Here is a 26,808-nt window from a genome sequence, read left to right on the forward strand (position 1 = left end):
CTAGTAGGTGTGTTTTACCTTCCCTAACGCTGTCTCTCCTCAGCCAGACCATTTAAAGCAGGGTTATTCAACTCACGGTCCTCGAGGTCCGAGCACTGCTGGTTTTCCAGCCTTCCTTTACCTGTCAGTCAGGTGTGAAGCCTCTGACCAATCAGAATCAGTAATTATTAAACAACTACCTGGGAGAACTGAAAACACGGCCTGGATTTGGAATCGAGGTCCAGAGTTGAAGAGCCTTGATTTAAAGGATCTGAAGTACTGTAGGCTCCTTGTGGGAGTCAGTCAGGGGCTATTCTTAAGAGCTGCAATACCACTGACCTCCACCGCATGGCAGCGGAGCACAGATACTTCCCAGGCCTGCGAAGACTGACCACAGCGTGCTCAGGTTTCCTGGCTCTCCAAAAGTCACTGATTTGCCTTTTTATTTTGCTGGAAAGCAAGGCTAATGTGCTTCAGCTGCCACTAGGCTGAAAAGCTGGCAGAAGTGGGGTTAACGATGGCTTCAACAGAAACGCCAGTGATAATGTGTCTGGAAGCTCATAAATTAGAATGCCAAGACCTTATTAGTTGAAACAAGATGTGCTATAAATCTTATAGATACACTTTAAATCTAATTAATCACATATTACATCCAAGTTAGTGCCCTGAAATGGACTGACACCATGCGTCCCCCCTGTTTTGTTCTGTATGCTGCTTGGGAGAGGCTCCAAGCCCCCCACCCCCAAATGAGCCTGATCAGGGTAAACAGTCAGAAGAGAGATTAATGTAAATCACTGTGACCAATGGCTATTCGACAGTGGACTGTTTTTCATGGATGTATTCAGGATGGCTCCGATGAAAATGAAAATAATTTCAGGGCAGGCTAATATTTATGAGTCATCCCCAGCCTCTACCCTGGTGGGAATCATATGGCAGGGTGTGTTTCCTTATAGGCTGTTGAGGAAAAGGGGCTGCAGAGAGTGATGGAGTAGTTGGGTTTCAGGGTTTCCCTGTAGCCGTGTGACTCAGAAACGTGCTGTCCGACATGCACTCCGCATGGAGTAGCTGGGTTCCAGGGCTTCCCTGTAGCCGTGCGACTCAGAAACGTGCTGTCCGACATGCACTCCGCATGGAGTAGCTGGGTTCCAGGGCTTCCCTGTAGCCGTGTGACTCAGAAACGTGCTGTCCGACATGCACTCCGCATGGAGTAGCTGGGTTCCAGGGCTTCCCTGTAGCCGTGTGACTCAGAAACGTGCTGTCCGACATGCACTCCGCATGGAGTAGCTGGGTTCCAGGGCTTCCCTGTAGCCGTGTGACTCAGAAACGTGCTGTCCGACATGCACTCCGCATGGAGTAGCTGGGTTCCAGGGCTTCCCTGTAGCCGTGTGACTCAGAAACGTGCTGTCCGACATGCACTCCGCATGGAGTAGCTGGGTTCCAGGGCTTCCCTGTAGCCGTGTGACTCAGAAACGTGCTGTCCGACATGCACTCCGCATGGAGTAGCTGGGTTCCAGGGCTTCCCTGTAGCCGTGTGACTCAGAAACGTGCTGTCCGACATGCACTCCGCATGGAGTAGCTGGGTTCCAGGGCTTCCCTGTAGCCGTGTGACTCAGAAACGTGCTGTCCGACATGCACTCCGCATGGAGTAGCTGGGTTCCAGGGCTTCCCTGTAGCCGTGTGACTCAGAAACGTGCTGTCCGACATGCACTCCGCATGGAGTAGCTGGGTTCCAGGGCTTCCCTGTAGCCGTGTGACTCAGAAACGTGCTGTCCGACATGCACTCCGCATGGAGTAGCTGGGTTCCAGGGCTTCCCTGTAGCCGTGTGACTCAGAAACGTGCTGTCCGACATGCACTCCGCATGGAGTAGCTGGGTTCCAGGGCTTCCCTGTAGCCGTGTGACTCAGAAACGTGCTGTCCGACATGCACTCCGCATGGAGTAGCTGGGTTCCAGGGCTTCCCTGTAGCCGTGTGACTCAGAAACGTGCTGTCCGACATGCACTCCGCATGGAGTAGCTGGGTTCCAGGGCTTCCCTGTAGCCGTGTGACTCAGAAACGTGCTGTCCGACATGCACTCCGCATGGAGTAGCTGGGTTCCAGGGCTTCCCTGTAGCCGTGTGACTCAGAAACGTGCTGTCCGACATGCACTCCGCATGGAGTAGCTGGGTTCCAGGGCTTCCCTGTAGCCGTGTGACTCAGAAACGTGCTGTCCGACATGCACTCCGCATGGAGTAGCTGGGTTCCAGGGCTTCCCTGTAGCCGTGTGACTCAGAAACGTGCTGTCCGACATGCACTCCGCATGGAGTAGCTGGGTTCCAGGGTGTCAGGGTCAGCCCCTGCTGTGGTCCTTCCGTGTCCCTTCCCTGTTTGACCAGCAGGCATTGCTGGTCATCCTGTCCTTCATGTTTGTCTTTGAGTTTCTCCTGTTACCTGTCTGGTCTTGTGGCTCAATGTGTAGAGCATGTGGTTATCTGTGTACCCTTCTGTCTTGAGTACCCTTCCGTCCTATGTTTGAATCCTGCCTCCTGTTTTTGTATTTTGCTCCCTAGTGTTTCAGTTGAGTTTGTCTAGTTATTGTATTTGGTGATTTTGTATATGGTTTTTGGTTTTGTTCCTTGTGCCCTCTGCTTGTGTCTTTACCTGTTTAGATTCTCCAGTGTTAGTTTCTGTTTCCTTGGTTAGTTATTAGTTTCCCTGTTTTCAGTTCCTTTTGAGTTCATTAGTTTCACCTGTGCCCGGTTTCCTTGGTTTTGTTAATTAGCCTCACCTGTCCTGTGTTAGTCTCGTTACCCATTAGTATTTTAGTTCCTGCCTGTGTTCAGTTCCCCAGTGGTTCATTGTTGATTGGTCTATGAGTGTGTTATTGCTTGTCTTGGTTAGATCTGTGTCCTGTGTTTGCCTTCCTGGTTTTTGTTTTGTAATATTTAGTCTTAGTTTATTCCCTTTAGTGTTTGACCCCCCGTGGTCCTTTTGGTTTTGTGTTTATAGTGTTTTCTGTTATATTTAATAAACCCCCGTCTGTCTCTGAGCCGCAAGTGGGTCGTCCGCCCTTTTTTGTGCCTGCACCATGCCACGCTCCCGTGCCCGAGATGCCCGCAACCATGACACAGGGCTTCCCTGTAGCCGTGTTACTCAGAAACGTGCTGTCCGACATGCACTCCGCATGGAGTAGCTGGGTTTCAGGGCTTCCCTATAGCCGTGTGACTCAGACACGTGCTGTCTGACATGCACTCCGCTGGCTTGCTGTGTGACAGATACCGATCAAACACTAGAGTACACATTCCTGCAGAGAGGTTAACTCGCCGAGGATTTAATTAGTCTACGAAGCTGCTATGCCACTTTGTTAGAGGGCATATTTGATTTGCCTGGCTGGAAATTATGCATTTTGATACATGCGTATCCTAGCTACAATTCTCAACATTAAGAATAGCTATTCAATTTTTAGACCCTAACAATGTTTATTTGGAAAAAATAGCTGTTAATGCTTTAGATTTGCTTTTACTACGTCTTGATCTTTTTTAATGTCTTTATGCTAGATTGGAAAAAAACATAGGTAACTAAATTACACTTAAGATGTACAGATTAAACCTAATCAAATGATATATCAATAAAAGTAGTTCAGAAATAAGCGAATTGAAGCAAGCCACATGTATGTGAAATAATAGGTGGTGATATATTTATTGCTTACTTGTTTAGCCACATCCAGTACAAAAACAAACCAACAGATTACAAATGATCCATAGGTAATAGGTGTGAAATTGTGAAGTGAAAACGTGACACGGACACTGCAGTTGATGAAGAGCAGATGTGAGTAGTGCTACAATGGTGCAGATTTAGTTATTGATTATGTGGATGGTTTTGGGGAAGAACTGTTCTGGAATTTGGTCGTCAGTGAGACCTCCAGCCCGAATCATGGGGTGAGGACAGCATGTCGCCGGGGTGATTTGGGGTCCATAAGACAATTTGTGCTTTGCTGTGGCAACAGTTTAGAGAAATAATGGTAGCACACCTGACCAGCTGGATTGCCATCCATGAATAGCTCATCATATCTTATGCCACAAAGAAAATTTTGAACCAGTTTCAAGTGGCTTTTTGGGACAGGGGTGACCTGACTGGTTGTTATGGTTTTCTCAGCCAGTAGCTCAGCATCTGTGCTGATAAGAACCTCCAAGCAGATCCTCTTGTGGTTAATGCAGGCCAGTTCAAAATGCACCACTGAAAGCAACTGATAAGTCTTCCAGTGAGTCATGCTGACCAGTTTATACCCACTGATAAGCATTGCTGGTTTCAACTGGAATTTTTACACAAATAGATTTGGCAATGCATGAGTCTATAGCACGTTTAAAACCATAAAGGAGTGTAGTATATCTAACTGATAAAGTAGCGCAGGGTATACAAACAATGACAGGAGCTGTGCTGGCTGCTTCTCACCCCATTTATATTAAAGATAAGTAAAAACAGTTATTTCCAAATAATACATGTGTAACATAAATAATGACACTATTTCATTTCACGTATCAACGAATACAGCAGGCACTGATTCTTCGCTGAAACTGCTTAAATGTATTATTATTACTTCACTGAGGCCAAACTGAGTCTCAGCGACCACACACTGCATCACCACAGTAGTCGAGATATAGATGATCATGATTTACCGTAATTAAATAAATCTGTTGGGTGGCACTAACAATTTTGAATCAATCGCCTCATAAGTGCGTAGAGATATGTCAACAATCCTCCATGCAAGGGTCCATCCCTCTACGAAGCGCCAGGTGGAAATTATGGAAGTTTTACAGGGAAGTATAAAATGGTCGGGTTATTATTTGATTGACAGCTGGTGGCACCGCCCCCGGTTCCCCTCCAAAAAATGCACGAGACAAGCGAGCTTGTAGCGTCACCGCGCGGCGTGTCACGCGGTGTCCGTCCCGTGCCATGGAATTTAATGGCAGCCATTGTTGGTGTTGCCTTTTCTTCAAAGTATTGCTGGGACCGTGAAAATGTACGGATGTAAATCAACGCATGTAAATACATACATCTCAGGCGGCAAGAAAACATGCAGTTGTTGTGGCGTTTGACCCAGAAAACCACCGTTTTTGGAGTATTAAAAATAGTACAAACTACACAAGCAGTTTCAATATTTTCGTGGTTGGCAATTTGCTCTGTTTTTGCTAACGTTGACAATAGCATTAGCGTAATGGCTCATCTGTGGATTATCATGTCTTTGCTATTTCGAAATCATAATTAAAACAGTACAATCGGGCGGACAGCCGGTTTGCTGCGTTGCCGCACCATTCGTCTGCCACACTCAAGATGGCCCCCTTCCGCGTCTGTCCAAGCCCTTCAGATGGGCGCGCGGTGGGCGGGGCCAACGTCGCCTGTGGCAAAGTTTCGGAATGGGAGTAGGAGCTGCTAAAGGCTCCCAGTGAGAAGTCCCGTGTCTGGTTGTCTCAGGGTTCAAACTATATTTACATCCGGAAAGAGAGGCACTTACATTGCAGTTTCGGTGTGTACGATTGTCGCTCAGCTTCATCGCAAAATTGCAGCTATGTCGGAGGACCTAAGTTCCCAGCCTTGGTCCATCAACAAAGATGACTATGAGCTACAGGAGGTGATCGGTAAGTGTACTGCATCGTGCACCGGGGTCCCTGCCTGCTATGGCTCGCGACATTTGCGGCGGCGATCAGATAAGCTGCCAGACTCGATTCGCATTATAGCCCTTGCACTCGGTTATTGATGTAAGCTCTGTGCTGAATGCAGCTACCGTAGCTGGATAAGTGATAAACGGCAGTATGCCTGTCACAGGTAAGCGACGAGTCTTTCCGGATTATTATGATCGCTGTTATTATATATCAATGCTGAAGCCATGCCGACTGGATTCCCGGCTTCGCAGTTTTGGTATAGCAGTATTAGCTAACACCGCAATCAGGTTCACATGCGTGGGCCGGCTGGCCGTGGGGAGGTTGACAGGGGGGGTGCTGTCGGTCGCCTTGACCGCGAACCGTGAGTACCAGTCTTGACCGCAGCTCCCGCACCCCGCGCTTAGCTGTCAATGGGTGGTGCTCAGCTGAAACATCTGGGCGGGGTAAGGGGAGGGGAGGGGAGGGGGGGGGGGGGGTGCTACGCTTGACAGCTTAATTACTCTAAGGGTTCCTCTGACACATTGTCCTGATTGGTGGGATATCTGACTGCTGGTTGCTGCAATAATAGTCATCACTGACCAATGTGCAGCCTATCATTATTGATTCATTCATTATGCGTTACTCTTTAATCATTTTGGTTCCCTCGGACAGATTGCAATAACTTGCTTCGTTTTCAAAGTTATTTTCAATATTATTACTATTACTATTAATATTATTATTGCATTACTATTAGTATTTTATCAGTATATTTGCTAAGATTAGCTCAGTGTTTTATAAATATACAGCACAAGAGTGTCAAACAGATTTATGCACTGTGGAATTTTGGGTGTGAAATATGTGGCAACTTTACGGATTTCTTAACTATGTCCAAAGGAATTTAAGACACATACTTTAAAGTATTTGCAAAAGTTTGTTAGAATGCATAACTTGTGGTAATCGTGTAATTCACGTTACTTGTTTGGATCCTAAATTCATAATTTTTGTTTGTTTATTTGTTTTTGTAGTTGACATGTGTTTTTAAGTATTATGAATATTTGAGTGTTCTTGTTGCCTTTGACATTTACAGCAGGTACTTTTGAATGTAATAATACTTGGTAGCTCTTCTTGGTTTTCATGATTGGTAAAAATTTTCAAAAGTGAGAGTAATACATTTGATATTTGTTTATGTTTTCAACACCGGCTTTTTAATTTGTGCAACATTAGTCACTGCTATAGCTGTCAGTGATGTCGTTATTTTAATTGCCACAAATTCAGTGTTGCTAAATCCTTTAAGAACCTTGGGTAAAGCACACCAAATTGCGTAATCAATTTGAATAATCACCAATTGAATAATCATTTTACTGATTATTACATGTCTCACTGTTTCTACCCGTCTATATATTTTGATAGAAAGGTTTTCAGCTTCTTGATACTTTTAATACATTTGTGTTTCAGCATGCTCTTTCCTCCGGAGTTTCAGGTTGTCCGGATGTGGAGTTTGAGGTTTTCTGATTGCCATAATCGCTTTAGCATTCCCTCAAATAACCATGCTGTTATGCAACATTATAAGTTATTTTGTTTTTGTAAGCCATTACCTGAAATGAATTTTTCAGGAGAGATGCACTTCAGTGGGTAGCACTGTGGCCTCACACCCCCAGGGTTGCTGGTTCGATTCCCAGCCCTGGTTCCTTCTGTGTGGAAATTGCATGCTCTCCCTGTGTTTAACTGGGTTTCCTGCTATAGTCCAAAAGCATGTGGTTGGGTGAATTGGTGTCTCTAAATTGCCCGTACTGTTTGTTTGCGTAAGTGTGATGATAGACTGATGTCCTGTCTAGAGTGTTTCCCTTGCTTACGCTCTCTTGTGTTTTCTGGGATAGGCTCCAGACTCATTCTAGGTCTGGATTAAAAATGTAATGAGGGAAATTGTATGGTTTCTAAATTTTTAGATACGGTCATTAAAATCTTTCTTTGCAATGGTGCAAACATGCTTTCTCTTTAGCAAAATCAGTGTGTATGTCACCATGATGTAGCCTGAAATATGGTGGTATCTTCCATGTTTCATACGGCTAAGGAACTCAGGACTGGGCCTTATGTGTGTTTCCTTACTCTTGCAATAGGTACTGGCAGGGAAAAATTTAAATCTGACTCAGGTTAGATTTAATAAGTCAGAATGTTTTATTTTGATACCAAATGAAGACACCAAAAATTTCAATTTCAGCTTCATTCATCTTTATTGGTTTTTGAGATATGGCTATTGGAGTACCCCTGATTCCACCCTAATTTCCACTGTGGTATTGTGATTGTGGGACTTCACTACCAATCTCATTTAAAAACTTCATTATTCAAGCTATATTTTAGTGCTGAGTTTGGTGGGGTTTTTGTAAACTTCTGTGAAAACATTGAGGGTGAAATTGGTTGTCAAACTGTTGAAAAATTGTTGCATTTCAGTGGATAACTTCAGTGCAGTTTTTGAAATAATGACATAGTTTGGCAAAAAGAGTAAGAAACATCCTCTTTTATTATTAATAAATATACTTTATTTGTATTACTATTAGTTACAAAGAAGTGGATTAGTATAATAAATTAGGTTGTAGTAACTTTTACTTGTTGCCCTTAAAAGGAACATATTCATCTTTTTCCCTGAAAAAAAACACTGCTTTGTTATACATCATAGCATACTCAGCATTTTTTGAGTCTCAAAATTACAACCTAAAAATGGTGAGTGCCACCAAAATATTTTTAAAGAATGTCAATAAATATCCCTGCACTGCTGTCCTGGTAGTTTATCCTTCAGACGGCGCGTGAAGGGTGATAATTATGCACACACGATGTAAATGGGGCAGAAAACGATTTGTAAGAAATCCTGCCAGGTGGAGACCAGCCGGTCCCTGTTTATCTAACATTTGATATGCTGAAATAAAAATGCATATGAAGGCGGCATTGAGATGTACGGCTGGGTGACTGACGGAGCAGGAATGAAGTGATTAAGGTGTCCATGCTGTTCTCTTCATCAGGACGGCGAGAAGATACAAGACAAGATGTCCGCCTTCCATATGCGATTAAGTCTGGCTGCTAATTTCTTTTAAAAAGTTAACGGAAGTGGCATCGGGGTGCCAGATGTGCACAGGTGTTTGTCTTCATCTCAAAGTTTAACTGTTATCCTCGTTTCCCACTGAAAACTGGCAGTCACAGGGAAATGCTCTCCAAAATCTCTCCAACATATGTTAACCCTTAAGTGCACCCCCCACCACCTAGAGTAGCTGTCTGATATATGTTTGCATCCAGTTAGCTCAATTTGCTGTCATTATTTATGGCAAACAAATGTAGAAGTAACAGTTCAATTTTCATATGTTTTCCCGAAACTTTCATTGTATACATTAAGTTTTATAAGCCTGGGCAATAAATAAGAAAGTATATTAACCCACGCTTGTTTCTCGGGAACCTGGCAGAGTCATGCATCTGCAGACAAACGGCAAGCATGCTAGCCGCTAGCTAGCTCTGTTACACTGTCTTCACACACGTTTTTTCCGTGACATACATTGTTTGATTTTTCTTTGGGCCTAAAATCTGGAACCCTGAAGCAGAAAATATCTGAGCATTCTATTACTAATGTTTCATTTAGTCATAATGTTATTAGCTTATTTTGCAAATATTCTGGTTTGGGAACTCTGCCATTTTGTCTGTCTGCAAACAATGGCATTATGATTACACAGATCTGTAGCTATGATCAAAAACTGCACAGCCCTGTGTGTTACCTTTAAACACTGGTTCAGGACCATTGTAAAATGGTCGGTATTGGCTGATAAAATTGAACTTTAAGCTGGGAAACTGGTGCGTGTAGAACCGTATTATTCAAATCATGGTCCTCAAGGTCTGAGCACTGCTGGTTTTCCAGCCTTCCTTTACCTGTGAGCCAGGTGTGAAGCCTCTGACCAATCAGAATCAGTAATTATTAAAGTAACTACCTGGGAGAACTGAAAACAAGGCCTGGATTTGGAATCGAGGTCCAGATTTGAAGAACCCTGGTGTAGAAGAATCTGAGAGTAACTGGATGAGTCTGCTCTTTGTATGTCCTTTTATTGAAATTAATAAGCTCGTTTTTAAGCAGTTCGTAGCACAAGGGATTAATAGTCTTTCTCAGTTGTATTGTGGGTAAATCACCCTTCAACATTTGTTAAGTTCCTGAGATCTATACTCGTGAACTTTGACTAACAAGCTGCTGGTTCCAATGTGCTGTAACGGTAAATAGAATGTTTAAAATTAAATTTGTAAAACATCCTGCTTCATACAGCTGTTAAATTGGAATGTCTCTCTTTGGGGGAAAAAGTTTTTCAACAAAGCTACATGATGTAACATAATGAAGAAGCCCAGCATTCGCAATACAGAGGAACACAGCTACTTCACTGACTGATTCAGAAGATGTAGCAGAATGTCCTGAGTTCACAAAAATCACAAAACGCGAAACGACGACTGCTCCTTTGCTGGGTCATCTGCTTATCTCTAGGATCTCATCAAATGTAAAACTTGTGTGTAATTTAAAACAAGGAATTCAAAAGTGCCCGTCTAGAAGGCATTCATTAGCAGTGTGGTTATGCTTAGAAGGACGTGGTGCAAGTTTGGAAATGCACCCGTGACTAGACACGCCTGTCCTACCTAACCCTTTCCTTAACCCAGACCATCCTGTGCATTAACAATAGGAGCTTTGTACATTCCAGAGTGACTGTGAGAATATGTGCTCTCTCACAATGCCAACTCGCTTTGCCTGGGTGGAGACTGCCCTGGCTTCCCCAGTCAGGTCTGACATGGATCCCTCCGTTCTGCCCACGGGCTTGATACGTGTCGGCTTCAGCCACATATCTGCTAGGCAAACTCTGGGTTCGTGACTCTGCTTAATGGAATTTGGATGGCTACTTTTTTTTCTTCTTCTTTTTCCTGAATGGTCTGCATTTATGACAATGCCCTGATACTTTAGTGTGGGAAACTTAAACAGTTGTCATTCATTATCTCTGGTCATTATTATCGCCGTTTATCAAGACCGCTACTAAGCAACAGTTGAGTTATCACTCTGCGGATAGATGAAAGCTTTACTGTAAATTGCAGGCTAGATTCTGAAATGAAAACCAAGTTAATTCGAGACCTTTGATCTTCCTTTTTTATAGGGCTGGTGTAGTAGATTTGGGTCCCTGTCATTATTTCAGGCTTTTAGTGGATCTGGCTTGAAGTAGAAACATTGAAAAGGTCCCAGATCAGGCTCAGATATGCTCAGCACTGGAAGCTGTGGTCGACCCATTTTTTGAACTGTCAGGAAAGCTTGTGCAGCCGTTGATTGAGAGATGGTACGGTACGTCCTTTCAACAAGATGCCTGCAGATGTCCACAGATGTGCATGTTGCAGAGCAAGCCTCGCAAACCTGACAGCTGCAAGACTTTTGTGTGGATGTGCCAAGATTGACCAGGTCAAGAAACCATCTAATCGACCCACCAGACAGTCTAGGAGATTGTGATGAGCTCTTTCCAGCAATGGCCGTTAAGTCTTATGGTAGCGTTATAAATTGCACCCCTCCTGAAGTTGATAAGTTTACAATCTGTCTGAAATAGACACAAAAGTTATTTTCAGCATTATCTTCCAACTTCTTATTCAGTACAGTGTAGCAAGGAGTGGGGGGGGGGGGGGGCATACCCTGTAGAGGATGACTTCATCCTTGTAACAAGAAAAATAATTCTGTGGATTTCCTTCAGTGTAGCTGCCACTGAAAATTACAGATCTGAGACCTGGGACCTGACTGAGGATTGCTTATGATCCAGCTAACAAGCACACAATTATAGAAGATGTTTGAAGACCTTCTGTGGGTACACATGAGTATGCCTTGTTGATAGTACAGAAAAATGAGTGGGATATGTAACACATGACTTAAATTCTCATGGTGAGCCTGATGAAGGGGTCGTTGATTTCCTGCAGCTTTTGCCAACTGCGTCATCATGAAGAATTCTCCACGTTTCTTGGTATGGTGATGTGTCAGCTTTCCCACATTATGTTCCCACATTCACTGTGTCCTGCTGATGCCATTCTGCATTCTCTTCAGATGATGTAGTATTTCTGGGAGTCCAGATTTTTTTCTTTCATGCTTCTTGGGTGAAATTTATGATGGGTCTGACTTTAGGGTCAAACTCTTAGGAAGGGCCTGACTTTAGGCTCAAACTCTCAGGAAGGGCCTGACTTTAAGGTCAAACTCTCAGGAAGGGCCTGACTTTAGGGTCAAACTCTCAGGAAGGGCCTGACTTTAGGGTCAAACTCTCAGGAAGGGCCTGACTTTAGGGTCAAACTCTCAGGAAGGGCCTGACTTTAAGGTCAAACTCTCAGGAAGGGCCTGACTTTAGGAGTGAGAAGTACTGTTCTGAGTTTGCTAGTTGTCTGAGTCAGTTTGTTCTGTACTTCAATTTGACTCAACATCTGTTGTTACCATACCTCTCTTGGATCACTGTGCTAAGCAAGTTAAGTTTCAGATACGGCCCTGTGCACTTTTGCTCAGAACAAAAAACAAAACTTAGCATTAGAACATATGGAAATGAGTAACACAATAAAAAGTAGCAAAATTTTCCTCAGCTCTCCGGAAAGTTACCGATATCTTCTTGGATGGCTAGATGAACACGGCCTCAGGTCCCAAACCTCGGTTCAGGGGCACCTCAGCCATTCCATGTATTTGTTACATTTCACCACCAGCTCACTTAATTCATTTAATTAGTTAAAAAAAAGTCAATGGGACATTGATTAACTATACAAGGTGTGCTAGGGGTTGAGTCAAAAAATACACTGGTGTGTTGGATGGTCACTGTAAACACTGGAGTGATTTTAGCAGATTTTTAATTTTTTTTTTAAAAAAGCTGGCACACTTTGACTGGCATAATAGCATAGTTTTACACCAACATGAAGATCATTTAAACATCATTTTCTTTGGCTGCCTAAGACTTGTTCTGCACAGTGCTGTACAGTGATCCCCCGCTATATCGCGGTTCAGCTATCGCGCCCCCGCTATTTCGCAGATTTTACCCTGACCCATCAGAGTTCACTCCGTATCGCGTACATTGCTTATGGTCCGATTGTTTTCATTGTGTTTTAAGCCCTACGATGGCTCCCAAGCTTCCTGCATCTTCTAAGCCTTCTGGTATTAGTGAGCCTAAGCGCCAGAGGAAGACCTTGACCATTCAGGAGAAGGTAAAACTCCTGGATATGCTTCAGGAAGGAAAGTGTTACGTGAACATCACTCACCATTATTAAAATGTTCTTATTTTTACATATTCCATTACGTATATATATATAGAGAGAGAGAGAGATGTGTGTGTGTGTGTGTATGTATATATATATATATATATATATATATATATATATATATAAAAAATATACATTACATATTATTATTATTATTTTATGTTACTCATATTCTTAGCCCAACATCCACATACCATATGTGTTATTTTAATAAGTTTACATGTGTTTAAAGCATGTGGGGGGGGGGGGTACTTTAAGGCTTAAACTGTAAACAAATGTTTATTTACATGGTGTTTCTATATCGCGGATTTTCACCTATCGCTGATGGGTCTGGAACACATCCTCCGCGATAGGTGGGGGTTCTCTGTATACGACTTTTTTTTCCTTCTACGTTTCACCTTTAATGCGCTCTGAACTACTTTCTAAGTGCAGGAAAGGACGCAGGACGCGGTGCTGTGCGACGTGATCGTGAGGCGCATGTGGCATTTCTCACCCTACCTTGGGCTGGCGTGAGGAATGTGTGCGGAGCCCTTGGAGGGAAATTAATAAAAGCTTTGGTGTGTGAGGATGGGCCCTGGGGGGGCTCCACAGAGAGGAATGCATAACTCTCAAACATGGGTGGTGACTTTAAACACCATAGCAACATCAGACGTTCTTTGTTGCTTGTTGGATTCGTTCACTATTCAATCCCCATTAGGATATACATACATATATATATATATATATATATATATATATATATATATATATATATATATATATATATATATATATATATATATATATATATATATATATATTAAATCTGGTTCATTACTCTTTATTTCAAATTCTTTCATTTAGATTTCAATTTTTATGAATTTTTATACCACACTGCTATGAATTGTAGAGTTTGCCTTGATTTATTTTTCAACCTTTTTTGTTTAAAGTTTCCCTGTTGAATATTAAACACAGCTTTTGACGTACATTTTGGTGGCTGCCCACATTTTTATCGGAGGTGGGTAATTAGAGACGACTGGGCCCTGCAGCTTTTCAGTGAGCCTCAGGTGTCCTCTGAAAGTAAACAGCTGCGCAGGGCAATGACTGCAAAAGAAGCTTTAGACATCCTTTCCGGTTCCATTCGATATTCGTCAGCGGGCGACTATTTTCTATGCCTCTGCTTTCTCAGATTGTTGTGGGTCTTATTTTCCTATTTAACAGTTGGGGGGTGTGTGTGTGTGTGTGTGTGTGTGTGTACCAGTGGTGGACGGTAATTTTTATAATGGGGGAGGCACAGTGTCAACAGTTGGCAGTATAACCAAAAAAGTCTTTCCTTTTCTTATTGTAGTGGGTCTCCTACTTACAGTAAAACCGGTCTAAGTCGACACTCGCGGGACCAGCTTAAAAGTGACGACTTAGAGAATTGACGAGATACAGTCGACACTTTGGCGACTTATGTCTATCTCGCCCTTTTGTCGACTAGTAAATATAACTCGCCGTTTTGCCGACTTATAAAGTCGACACTTCGGCGACTTATGTCTATCTCGCCGTTTTGCCGACTAGTAAATACAACACCATACCTCTACTACACCGCACTATACACGCGAGACTTAAGACCAGGGAGCGACTAGTGCGATAGGTGGGGATTCCCCGTTTCTACATTGCAGTGGTGACAAGCAGGCGGCGGGAATGCAGCGATTGGGGTGTCGACTTACAGGTAGGAAAATCCATTCATTTGTGTTGTTCGGGACCGGGATTTAGGTGACGACTAAGGGAATTTGACGACTTACAAGCGGCGAGTTACACAAGGAATTTTAAAGGAAACATCATTAGGAAAAATCGGGACTTTTGCTTGAGCGTCGACTTGTGCACATTGACGAGTTACAAGACGGCGACTTAGACCAGTTTTACTGTATATCTAAATTCCGCTCTCCATTTGTAAGAAATTATCTATTATCCTTCATACCAGCAGCTACAGATAGCTTAGTTAGCAAGCTCACTACAAAACGAGTCTAATAAAAATTACTGAACTTTCACTGAAAATTAAACAAACGATCAAACTCAAAAATGCAATAACGACTTTATTCGCAATTTATGGCGAAATGCTTTTGTGCCCCTACATGCGACAGAAAGAATGAATTCTATGAACCAAGACCTCCCACCGCATGTGGAACTTGTCATTATTGAGCGTTAGAATTATTGGTAGCTTATCCTGTCTTGTTGAGATGTCTCCCCATCGCTATGCAGAGAAACCTGGTTTCCAGGCGGGACTAAAATATCTGACTGCAAGTCTATCTGTCCAGTCAACGTTGCCTCAGTAAAAACTATGTATGAAGCTCCCATAGACTCCCAGAGCAGCAGGGCATCTGGGCGGAAAACATGTAACTGAAGCATATTCACCAATAAGCTTTAGTCTCCATGTAGACAAAGCGTACAAGAGTCTTCCATAGACTCCCAGAGCAGCAGGGCATCTGGGCGGGCTCCGAAAACATCTAGTCAAAGCTTATTGACCAATAATCTTTTGTCTGTTCTCCATTTAGACAAAGCGTACATGAATCTTTCATAGATTTCTCGTGTATCACTGCATCAGTTGGCATCTATGTGCTGTATTTATCCTGATTTCAAAGGGCAAATCAACATATGTCGTCGAAAGCAACTTCCATGAAACGGTCAGCACTGTGGTTCAACTACTGTAGTAAGATGGATTGCACTTTTAATTGCAAATAAAATTCATTTACATTTTTATATTGACTAATTAAATTCTTTTGGCATTTTTTTGGTGGAAGCCAAGCTTCTTATGTAGTCCTGGAGTAATCGCCTGTAGTGTGCACAGAACAGAACTTTTAGGCAGCTTAAATTGGTGTAAATGTATGATTTTTATGTCTGTCGGTGTGCGTCAGCAGAGCCATTTGAACGCTTTTCTAAAGTTACCCCAGTATTTGAAGCAACCATCCAATACACGCCTGTATTTGTAGAACTCAATCCCTCATCCAGTTAAGTGACTAATTAAGTTAATTAAATGAGCTGTTAGTGAAATTTAGATTGACAAATATTTGGAATGGCTGGTATGCCCCTGAGGACGGGTTTGGGAACTGAAGCGATGTTCTTCATCCAACGTTTTGGAGAACACAAGAAATTCTTACCTTTTTTTATTGTATTACTGTTATTACTGAGTTTTATAATGTTAAAATGTTTGTTTTTTTCTGAGGAAATATACACTTACTGGCTGTTGGCTATCTTGCACAATACTATATACATACATTTTAATTGCTTGAGGCCCATTGCTTTTCAATTAAGGAAAACGACGCAGATACGCAGTGGGATGTGGGAGAATTGGCACCTGTGTTCAGCGACATTAGCTGTAGTTATGGGGTCCGTGGGTCATGCTTGTTATGTCATTTCAATAATTTGTTCTGTTTCACTGCATGTGTTAGTTTCTTTGAGTTTTTGTTTGGTTACTGATCCTGTATGGTTTCAGCAGCTGTTATAGTAACCCTCTCATAGACTCTAATGATATGCTGTCTTATTCTGTGTGAATAATGGTTATATGCACTACAGTTTGCATTCTGGAACCTGGATTCCCTTTCTTGCTAAAATGGGGAGGGGTTAGGAGCCGAGTGACTCTGATGAGGCTCAGAACATCTCCGAAACGTCGGCATTTTTGGCTGCCCAACACCCTGCCAGCACTTTGTGGTTTTTCCCTCCATAGACCACTCTCAGCAGGTCCTGACCATGGTAGACCATGAGCACCCACAAGCCTTGCCGTCTCTTAGATGCTCTGAGCCAGTCGTATGGCCATAACGGTTTGGCCCTTGTCAAAGTCACCCAGGTCTTCATACCTGCCCATGACCTCTACATTCAACACACCAACTACGAGTAGTGAATGTTAGCATACCTTGTAATGTATCCCAGAGCTTGACCTGCAGCGTTTTTATGAGATAGTCAGCATTTTTCACTTCATGTGGGGGTGGTCTTAATGTTTTGGCACATTGTTCTGTATATTACAGTATGGTCATAAAATGTACGCTTACTGAAGGGATTATGTTTTTGTGTATTGGTGTATTTGTTTGGCGTGTTTTCTTTTTGCACTTGATTTTAACGAAATTCATGCACAGTTGTTTAGTGCAGATTATTGGAACTGCATTGTATCATTCACAGTTCTTATTTTTCTGCAGGGGCTGTTTGCATTCAGTGAGTAAGACATTAATTTAATGTTATCTGGTCTGTTTAGTAAATTAACTTAACGCTGGTAATTTTTGGTGTGCTGAATTTGTTTGCAGAAGTGAATGTGATTCAGGACAAGTAGCCTGACCCAGATAAACATTTTTTTCCAGGGGTAATTCAGTACATGCAGGTCACAGATAATGTTGGTTTGAAATGATTGGTAAGTCTGTCTGTTTAGCTAGCTTTGCAAGTTAACTGTGTAATACCATCAGATGCCAGTCAGAATGTATGTGTCTGTGGTTTTTGGTTTGTTTTTGTGATTTATCTCTGTGTTGGAATATCCCCTCATCAACAGATAAGGTACTACGCTGATGTTTTTTGAGGGGGTTGGTTAATACTCCCTCATTTGTCCTGCATGCTCCTGTTACTCATCTCTAGGCGCTTTAACACCAAAGTTCCGAACCTGGGTCCAGGTTTACAAGTCCCTGGGCTGTTGGGCTGTCTTGACCAGGAACTTATTTAGTTCCAGGAAACTTTCATGTGTTGCTTTCACACCGCACAACAGGAACTGGGACCTTTATGCTAAATAAGCATGGGAGACACAGAAAGTTAGTAGATTAAACTTCACACATAGTTTTATATGAAACTTCACCACAACCCCAAAACAATGGAGGAAGAATGAGACATTTTGTTAGTTATTAATATTTTTTATTAATATTTTACTTGTATGACTCGAGACATTTTTTGATTCTTATTAAATCTGGCCAGTAGATCAATCTTTCATTTTCCACAGAATAAAAAATGATGTAATGTTATCCCGCTAATAAACACTATTAGACAAAAGTATATAGGTTAGCGATCAACTTTTCCGATGCATAAATATGGTGATGCAAGCAAAAAATGTATTAACTGATGTATTAAATGTAACTGAGGTACAAAAATAATTCCTTCTGCTCAGTTTTTGCTCCACTACATCTGTTTCTCTGCACTTCTACGTAACTTCCAAGTACCGGTGCTTGTGGTCAACCAATCAGCAAGCTATCACAGTGTGAAAGCATGTTCATGATGCAATTCCAGCCTTGTTAGGATGGTCCCATTGGTGTTTGTAAACTGCCAAACGACACCTTCAGTTTTGAAAGATGAGAAGCTCGTTAGGCTGATACCCAGAGAAATTTCTGTTTGAGGAACCGTAGACATTAATGCAGCGTTCCTCAGCTCAGTCCTCAGGGACCTACAGACAGTTCACATTTTTGCTCCCTCTCCAACTTCCAGCACCTAGTATTCTGTGTTCTTGGTTAGCTGGGAGCTGGGAGGGAGGAAAAATGTGGACTCTCTGGAGAACCCTAAGTAATGGGTTAAAAAATATTTTCATTATGGCCTCATGACCTATACAGAATGTTAGGCTCTTTGTTTCATGTTGTACATTTATTCATTCATTTACTCATGGTCTCCCCTCATGTTTCCTTCATGCACTCTGTATTCCTCCTGCAGTCCAGAAGCATGTGGTCAGGCAACATGCTGTCTGTAAATTTCCCGTATTATGTAGTGATGTAACATGCACTAAATTAACGGTTTGGTACAAATTGTGGTTCAGGGCAATTTCAGTACAGCAGGGACTGTAACCAGACTGTAACCAGCATAAATCTTTAGTAAAATGTTTTCTGTGTTGAACACCTACTTGTGAGTAGTCTATAAATGTATTAATTCATTTCATTATGCATTCAGGATAGACGTGTACTGCCATTGCCCTAGTCGTATCTGTTCACTTTCCCTTTGCTTCTTGAAATTGGGTTCCAGACTCACCATGAACCTGTACTAGATATACGGAAGATTGATGGACTTACTGTGGTTAAAAACACTAAATTAACTTTAAAAAGTTGTCTCGTCTCCTAAAAGTAGAATGCAGGCGAGGAGGGAGAGTGAAAGATAATGAATAATATATCAAAAATGGCTCTTTGTTATTATTGACATTCTTGTCTTCATCCTTGATGTCATCTTAGCCCAGTTCTTTTCATAAAATTGACTTTAACCTGTTTGCTGTCTGAAAACTTGTGAAACTGATAAAAGCTTATAAATGAATCGTGTTGTTTATTAAGAGCCATTTGAAGAAGCAGACAGAAATCGTGTTGACGTGACCGATGGGGACACATCACTTGTGATTGATCGGTTTGCTTCGAAACCACAAGTCTTAACTCTATGACGCCGCATTCTGTGATTCACATGCCCAGCAAGGCATTCTGGGAAGGGAGCCTCACTTCTTTTGCCATGAAAGGGACGGAGGAGGAGGTGATACCTAGTGAGCAGCTGAAAATAACTGCCCCCTAAGGATGTTTTCTTCTCACCTATCAAACCTAGTGGCTGCTAAATATACCCAAACATACGTCCGAAAACAGTAACACCGTGTGTTGTATGCGAGTGACAGCATGGAGTCATCTAATTAATAGAGCTGTTGATTGGTGGTGAGAGTAAGTGGTAGCCATGCTAGGGACATGTGTAGTATCACATGCTGGCACTGCTCAGCTTGTTGCTTTTCGATTGCCAACTGTGTGCAAGTATGGTCACCAGGAGAACTCTGGTGCATCGCACAATCACGACCCTTTGTTTTAATAAGTTAACATGTTTTTAAATGATGATTGAACCTATGGGGTTGGGTTGCCGGATGCCTACTATTGCCCCCCCCCCCCCCCCCCCCCGGTTCCACTGGAGGAAGACATGAAGCTCATGGCTTTTTCTGTCAGCCGTTAAAACATCCAGACTGTGTGGTTCAGCAGGTTAAGACACTGTCCCTCAGATCAGAAGGTCATCAGTTCAGATCCCAGTGTCAGCAGTGAGATTACAGACTTGGGTCTTTGGGTGAGACCCTTAACCCCCAATTGCTCCATGGGCTTTATTTTGGAGAAAAGCATCTGCTAAATAAAGTAATATTACAATGTAAATCAAATGCTAGCTGAGGGAGTACCAGATGTCTTCTCAGAATGATATGCATGAGAGCAGCATGTACTGTAAGGTCCTCGTTATATCCTCCTCGGATTCATATCTGAGCTTTTTATGAGTTTTTCATATTCAGTGTTCAGTATTGTCTTAAGTTTTTCCATGATATATTTTAATGCAAAGTGTAGCTTTAAATGTATGTAATTTTAAACTATCCTGTCAGCCTAGAATGTGCCGGATGTGCATGTATTGCGATTGTATTTATACTGGTTGGCGTTGTTCCAATTTTCTTGGTTCCTGATACCAAATTTATCTACTTTCAGGAAGCGGCGCTACAGCGGTGGTCCAGGCTGCCTTCTGCGTGCCCAGGAAGGAGAAAGTGGCCATCAAACGCATCAACCTGGAGAAATGCCAGACCAGCATGGACGAGCTTCTGGTAATGTCATTCCTCCCTAACCCCCCACCCCCACCTGTGCAAGTTAAAAAACGTTAACCTCTCCAACTGCAGAGATTAATTTTGTGTCAGGTTGTTATCTCAACCTGTTTGGTCTAGTGATCTGACGAAAACTCGCGTACGAGTTCATTAGCTAGTTGAACAGTCATTTCCTGCTAAATGAGAGTGTGATGGAAGGTGCAGTGGGAGGGGAGTTTCCCGTCGCCCGGCAGGTCGCACGGCGCTCTGCCTTTGAGGTATCTCGTCAATGGTGGAGCTCGAGGCTTTTTCTTCCTGAGCGGGAACCGAACCCGTCAGACCACTTCAGTCGCGTCTCTCTTCTCTCGGCCAGCCACAGCGTGTGCTACGTGACAGACCCTAATGCAAGTTTCTGGTGTTCAGTCACGTTTTCGGCTTTTAAGATAAAATGAAGCTTTATTTACTTTTTTAGTTGCACGCACATACATACCGTTGAGCGTGAAGCTGGTGGTCTGTGCATAGGGTCAGCCATTCATGCAGTGCTTCTTGCAACATTTTCAGGGCGGGCTGGGGGGAGGGAAGAGGTGAGGACCTTGCTCAAGGGCCCAGTGAAGATGTGGCTGTTCTGCTGAGCATGGGATTCAGAAGGATGACCTTCTGATCACAAGCACAGAGGCCTAACCCGCTGAGCAGCACAGCAACCCCCCAAAAGGAGCAGCGTCATCCCAGAGCCGACACACACTTCATTCATGAAGAAACCTCCGCCAAGAATGTATGACCGGAGAAGTCATAGCAGCTATACTTGTCAATAGGGAGTGGGTTTGGTTCTTATCCTTACGTTTTGAGTCAAATGGAACAAAGTGTCTCAAACAAGAGCAAGATGGGATATGTGAAAAGAAGCATTACAGTGTAGCTGTACCCGTACTTTGCAAATGACAAATGAAGCATAATTTCATTAAATTGCTCTCTTGTGCTCGGGATGCTGGTGTAATCCTAACTTGGTGGAAGTGTGTTGCACAGTGGGATAGGGATCTGTACCCATGTCCAGAAGGTCGTAGGTTCGAATCTCATGGTTGGCAGAATAATCATATAGCTGTTTGGCCTTTAGAAAAGACCCCAACTGCTCCAGGGGCCCTGGCTGAGCTTGCTCTCTCAAGCTGAGTTATACTTTGCTTTTGACAAAAACTATATAAATGCAACATCATAACCTGGATGTCTGGTCATGAGAAGCAGGTCTTAAATCTGTGCTAGATGTTGAGAAGCTGACAAAGAGAATCCTGCTGTTATGATGACTGAGACCGGATGTCCACGGAATCTGTGGAAGATGAGCCTGTTGTTGCCATAAACCTGTCATTCCTGATTTATGCGAACTGGTAAGACGGTGGAAGGGTGTGGACATCTTGGGGCGGTGCTGCAGTGAGCCTTATAGAGGCATTATGCTAGCTGATTTGTCAACATAACCAGGGCTTGCAAAATCACTAGCCCAACATCCCGGGACAAAGAAGTTTTCCTGTCAGGTTACCAAAATGTAACAACGCCCTGCCTGATAACCTATCAGAAATTGTCCCCTAAATAAATTTAAATTCCCTCCTTTGTTTGTTTTTTCAGTATAAATCAACAAAGTTTTGAGAGGTGGAAGTGGCATTTAGTGGAAAATCCCACTAAACAAAGTGCACACAATTGTGCAAGACCACGCAAGTAATATGAATCCCTATGAATCCCTGGATGTTCGGCTGCAGGATCTGTCTAAGGAGTCATTTCTTTGTTTTCCTCTCAATGTCCATGGTGCTCATAGACTGCCGTGTCTCACATTTGCTGCTGGTGCTAGTTAATGTTGCCTCTGTCATAAATGGTGGCTCCATTTTCGAGCCCTGATAAGGGGAAGTTGTCTTCACCCCATCAGCCGGCTCCAACGCAGATCCTGTGGATAAATTGGAGATTTCCGTACACTGCTTGGAAGGTCAAAGAGCTGCAGAATTTCTCCATGTTTTATGTTTTAACGCAGGCATATGACATAATACATTTCCATTGCTATTTACTATCAGAGGTTTTGGCTTTTCATTCTGAATAGATTAACTCCTTTCCACTAGGCCCAGAATGTCAATGTGATGTGCCCTTGTTTGTCACTTTATGTTGGAAAATAATAATTTTAGTTGCATTTTTTGTTTTTTGCTATATATTCATATTAAAATATAATATTTTAGCACTCTGATAGTGGGAGAATATAATCATATAAGGCAAAGAACTTTGAAGGAACATGCCCAACTAGGGCTATTCTTTTACTCTCTCTCTATAAGTTCCCTTATGTCAAACTCAATTCAAATGAAGAATTAGCAGTTAGCAATTAAAACATATTTCCCATGATTATGGTTTATTAGTTAATTAGCATTTGGTTAATTTTCCCCCATGCTCCTCATTCGGCAGCATAAATAAGATAAATCTGTCAATCATGTTTTTTCTTGTTCTTTTTCGTGAAACGTTATTAAGCTTTATGTGACGCTCTTAGCATGGTTGCGTACCTGGCACTGCTACTAGAGTGAAAATATATTTAATTCCACATTCAGTCCATTTTACTTGCATTTCTTTTTATGTAGTGCCTTTGTAAGTGACGGTTTTCAAAAGCTCAAAGAGTGTCAGATGCATGCAACAGATGAAGTTGTTCGGTTAAACATGAGAGGATAGTTCTTCGACAAGGAATTTTTCTCTTGCGGTTCTGTTTGGCTGTGATTTTGTTGTTATTGGTCATAATGGATCAGTTACAGCTGTGGGAAGAGCACAGTAAAAAAAAATTGGTTTAAATTTCTTATGGTTGTCCGAATCAGTTGTTTATATTTGTGAAACTGTGACAATGGCACAATAGCTACTACCTTTATAGGTGATGTTAATTGCATGTAAAACCAAGATATGAGCTTCATGTTGTCAGCCAGCAACATGGATTTACTATCCATATAAAATGCAAATAGTGATTATGCTTTATGGCTTCATAATGTTTTGAATGAGTCTCCAAGTTCTAGTTTATTGGCTAGCTGGTTTTAAGTATTAGCGATGTTAGCCACTTGAGGTGTCACTATATCGTTCATTATTAATGCTGACGGTATTGCTCAGTTGCATGTTTTCATGCAAGGTCACGACCTTTCATCATCTTAGCTAGTTTCAGTTCAGCATTGTTAGCAAAGAAACCATAATATTTTGTGTGAGTATTGGTGTAGGTACATTACCACATGATTCTAGTAGGCCTAATTTTGTGCTGGAGTAATTATTTGTCAGTGCAGAAAATGGGATATTGGAGAATTGCACAAATTAAATAGGCCCGATAACACAGTATTGATCATTAGTTTGCAAAGTCTTGGGGTGGTGTTCTCAGCTGAGATTAGTAATATCCCATCGTCATTCAATTTTCCCTCTGTGGTCTTTCGTAATATCTGAAGCTAATTGGGATTAAGCGCGGTTTGTGGTACATGTGCTTCAGCACTAATGAGAACTTGGGTTGAACACTATACCACAATCTACAATATATTTTATGTTCCTGAGATAATTAGGGGATGTAAAATATGATTTATACAGAGCTTACAGTTTTACTTGGAGATTAGACTTAAGGACATGCTGTACTTTTTGTAATATAAATTTTGATTTACAAAATATTTATCATGCACATGTGAAGGTTTGCTTTGCAAGCTCTGTCTTCACCTCCTCCCTCTTTCACCCCCTACCCCGCCAATGTAAATTTGCTTCTTTAAAAACCTGTCACACAGTGTTGCCAAAATAACACGCACAATATTCGTGAGATGTCCCTGAATGAGCTTGTGGTTTGCTGTGCTGCTCGGTCTGATGCGTTACCAAAGTGGTGGTCGATTTTCCGGAAAAGTCAGTTTTTGTTTGGCTGCATGATAATCCTCCCCTCCCCTCCCCCAGGACACAGGAGGCCAGTTTTGATGCCGGCTATGTGGGGAGGGGACTGCCAGGGATCACGCAGCAATTAGCTGTGGGCTGCAATGTGCTGACCACACTTCTTACCATCTGTAACAAAACGGCATGAGTCAGCATGAATGAAATCTGTAGGTCTCCATCGCATTGCATGTATAGAAAGAATCCACTTTACTACCATGACCTGCAACACATTCATAGTTATTTCCCTGAAAGATGTTGTTTTATTTTTTTCTCTTCACTGTGCACCATCATTTAACCTTTGGCCATCTATCGACCTTGACCATAAGATGCCCCTAACCCTTTTTGCTTTAATGTTTACACCGACGCTTATGTCTAAAAGCAAGATAGAGACTTATGTCTACAGTGGCAGTTATTTTCCTTTGACACCAGTAATGCTTCTATGTTTTATGCCTCAGACCTATTTGGGGTCCCCTTCACTTCTTGTCTGTTTTACGACTGGCTATTTCGCAGTTCCTCTCATGTTAAGGCTGATGTTACATCCAAGGGGAACCCAGTGACACGCCGGTGATTCCCTCATTCCTGTGGGGAGTGTGCGGCTCGTCTTCGTCTGTTTTAATTTTACCAGAGTGCATTAGCCAGATGAAATCCAGGCTAACGGCACGTACTTGCACAGGAAACACAGAGACCTGCTTTGAGTCTCCAACCTCCTGCAGCCTTTCTGTTAAGAAATATCTGCACACTGTGAGTTCAGGGGAGTTTCCAGGCTCATGTTGATGGATGGATGCATGGATGGATGTATTGATGGATAGACATGGATGGGTGTTCCTTCTCTTGCAAGCTCAGGTCATTCCTGTACATTACCCTCTTCTTGAAACTTAAGCGGTTTGCAGGAAGCAGGACCTCTGTAGCTCACAAACCCCTTAACGTATCTGTTGATTGGCCTTAAGGAGGCTGACCAGAGTCTCTCTGACCAAGTTCCCCATGGGGATTGTGACCTACAGATACCTGTGCATCTCTTTACTGTCAGTGGCTGCTACCTTCAGGCCGGTCTGTCTATATGGACATGGATATGCATAGGGAATGATGAGTGACTATGGATAGCAATAGGTAGATGGATAGATTGATAGATACAGTCAAAGTATCTTTTATTGTTCGCTTCAGATATGATATATGATGTGTGGAGTTACACACCAAGCTGAAATATTGCTCTCGTTGGTCGTAGTGCAAATGAAAAATAAGCAATAAATGGAATATAAATAATAGGATGTATAAAAGAAATTATGTAGACATGACATTTTAAGATATTAAGACAGAGACAGAACTTTACAGTTGACTACCTGATTGGTGGGGAAGATTGTGCAAATTGGTATTGGTATGTGCCATTGAATCAGAAAGTGCAGTGATTAGATATATATTCAGTGATGTTATCCCAGATGAGGATCCATAGATGGATGCATACTTTTTATTAATATGAAGGTGCACAGCGTGCACATTTAAATGGTAAAAGAACAAAAGAAGAAACTATAACAGTGCAAAGAATATCACAGATTTCTGTAGTAGCGGCTCAGTAATGACTAGCATGAGGCAGTGGGCTGTACAGGGGATGACTGAATGTTCTGTGAGTGAACACGATAACGTCACAGAGGCCCAGTCACTGATGCACTGGATCACAGTCCATCCTCCCTGTGCTGACCATCTCCAGGTGAAAAAGCCATTTTTTTTTCTTCTTCTGATTGTGACTCAGCTCTTTAGTGACAGTGCTGCAACCCCCCCCCCCCCCCAGTCATTAGAGTTTATTCCTGCAGCTTCGGAGGGACTTCGAGGCCAGCGGCCGCCTGGGACGCGTGGGATGGATGGGGGCGGTGAGTCAGCCGTGGCAGAATCGGCATGGATGGGCTCCAGGACGTGGGGGCGGGGTCTCTCGCTGTCATCGTGAGCTCCGGGGAGGCGGCGGGGACAGCCGCTGCTGATCTCGCTGTCAGCCTTACCGCAGAGCCCAGGGTAATTAAAGCAGAGTGTGGGGGGTGCTTGGTGGGCGGGAGTGTGGCACTGAGCACAGCCGTGCCTGAAGTGCTTCTGTCGTCTGCTGTCCTGGCAACCAATTTAAAGCTGCAGTGCTTCTTTTCTTTTTTTTCTCAGGTAGCTGCTGTTTGATGGACTGTACTACTTATCTAGAACACTCGTAGGGAATATACCAGAAGGAAGAGTTTTTTTTGTTACCTGTTACATGCATTGAGCATCAGTTCAATGTAAATATATAGAAATCATTGGGCTTTTATTCACATAGTGCAGGGCTATTCAACTCACGGTCCTCAAGGGCCAGGCCCTGCTGATTTTCCTGCCTTCCTTCACCTGTGAGCCAGGTGTGAAGCCTCTGACCAATCAGAATCAGTAATTATTAAACTATCTAGGAGAACTGAAAACAAGGCCATGACAGAGTTTTCTTTTGAAGATCTTTCTCCTGTCATGTATCCGCATCCACAAATCTATACTCATTCACTCTAGTTTTGTCAGTACAATGCAATAAAGGCTCCAGGTAAATAAATTTTTTAACACTTCATCTCAGTGTTTCT

At 42.6% G+C, this 26,808-nt stretch overlaps 1 protein-coding gene across 4 annotated transcripts in view; it reads left to right on the top strand.

Moving 5' to 3' along the window:
• Nucleotides 1-5,341: 5,341 nt before the first annotated feature.
• Nucleotides 5,342-26,808, top strand: part of oxsr1b (oxidative stress responsive kinase 1b) — a 64,984-nt gene continuing 43,517 nt past the window's right edge. For 3 of the 4 annotated variants that reach the window (XM_023800205.2, XM_023800207.2, XM_023800208.2), the window contains exons 1-2: nucleotides 5,342-5,592; nucleotides 20,259-20,371. In XM_023800205.2, coding sequence (XP_023655973.1) covers nucleotides 5,523-5,592; nucleotides 20,259-20,371 — 183 coding nt within the window. In that variant the 5' untranslated portion in view covers nucleotides 5,342-5,522. Of the gene's footprint in view, nucleotides 5,593-14,418; nucleotides 14,558-20,258; nucleotides 20,372-26,808 lie in introns of those variants that run through there. The other variant, XM_023800206.2, reaches the window with a different exon arrangement.

The sequence above is a fragment of the Paramormyrops kingsleyae genome, chromosome 1 (genome assembly GCF_048594095.1).
Source record: "Paramormyrops kingsleyae isolate MSU_618 chromosome 1, PKINGS_0.4, whole genome shotgun sequence".
NCBI classification, from domain to species: Eukaryota; Metazoa; Chordata; class Actinopteri; order Osteoglossiformes; family Mormyridae; genus Paramormyrops; species Paramormyrops kingsleyae.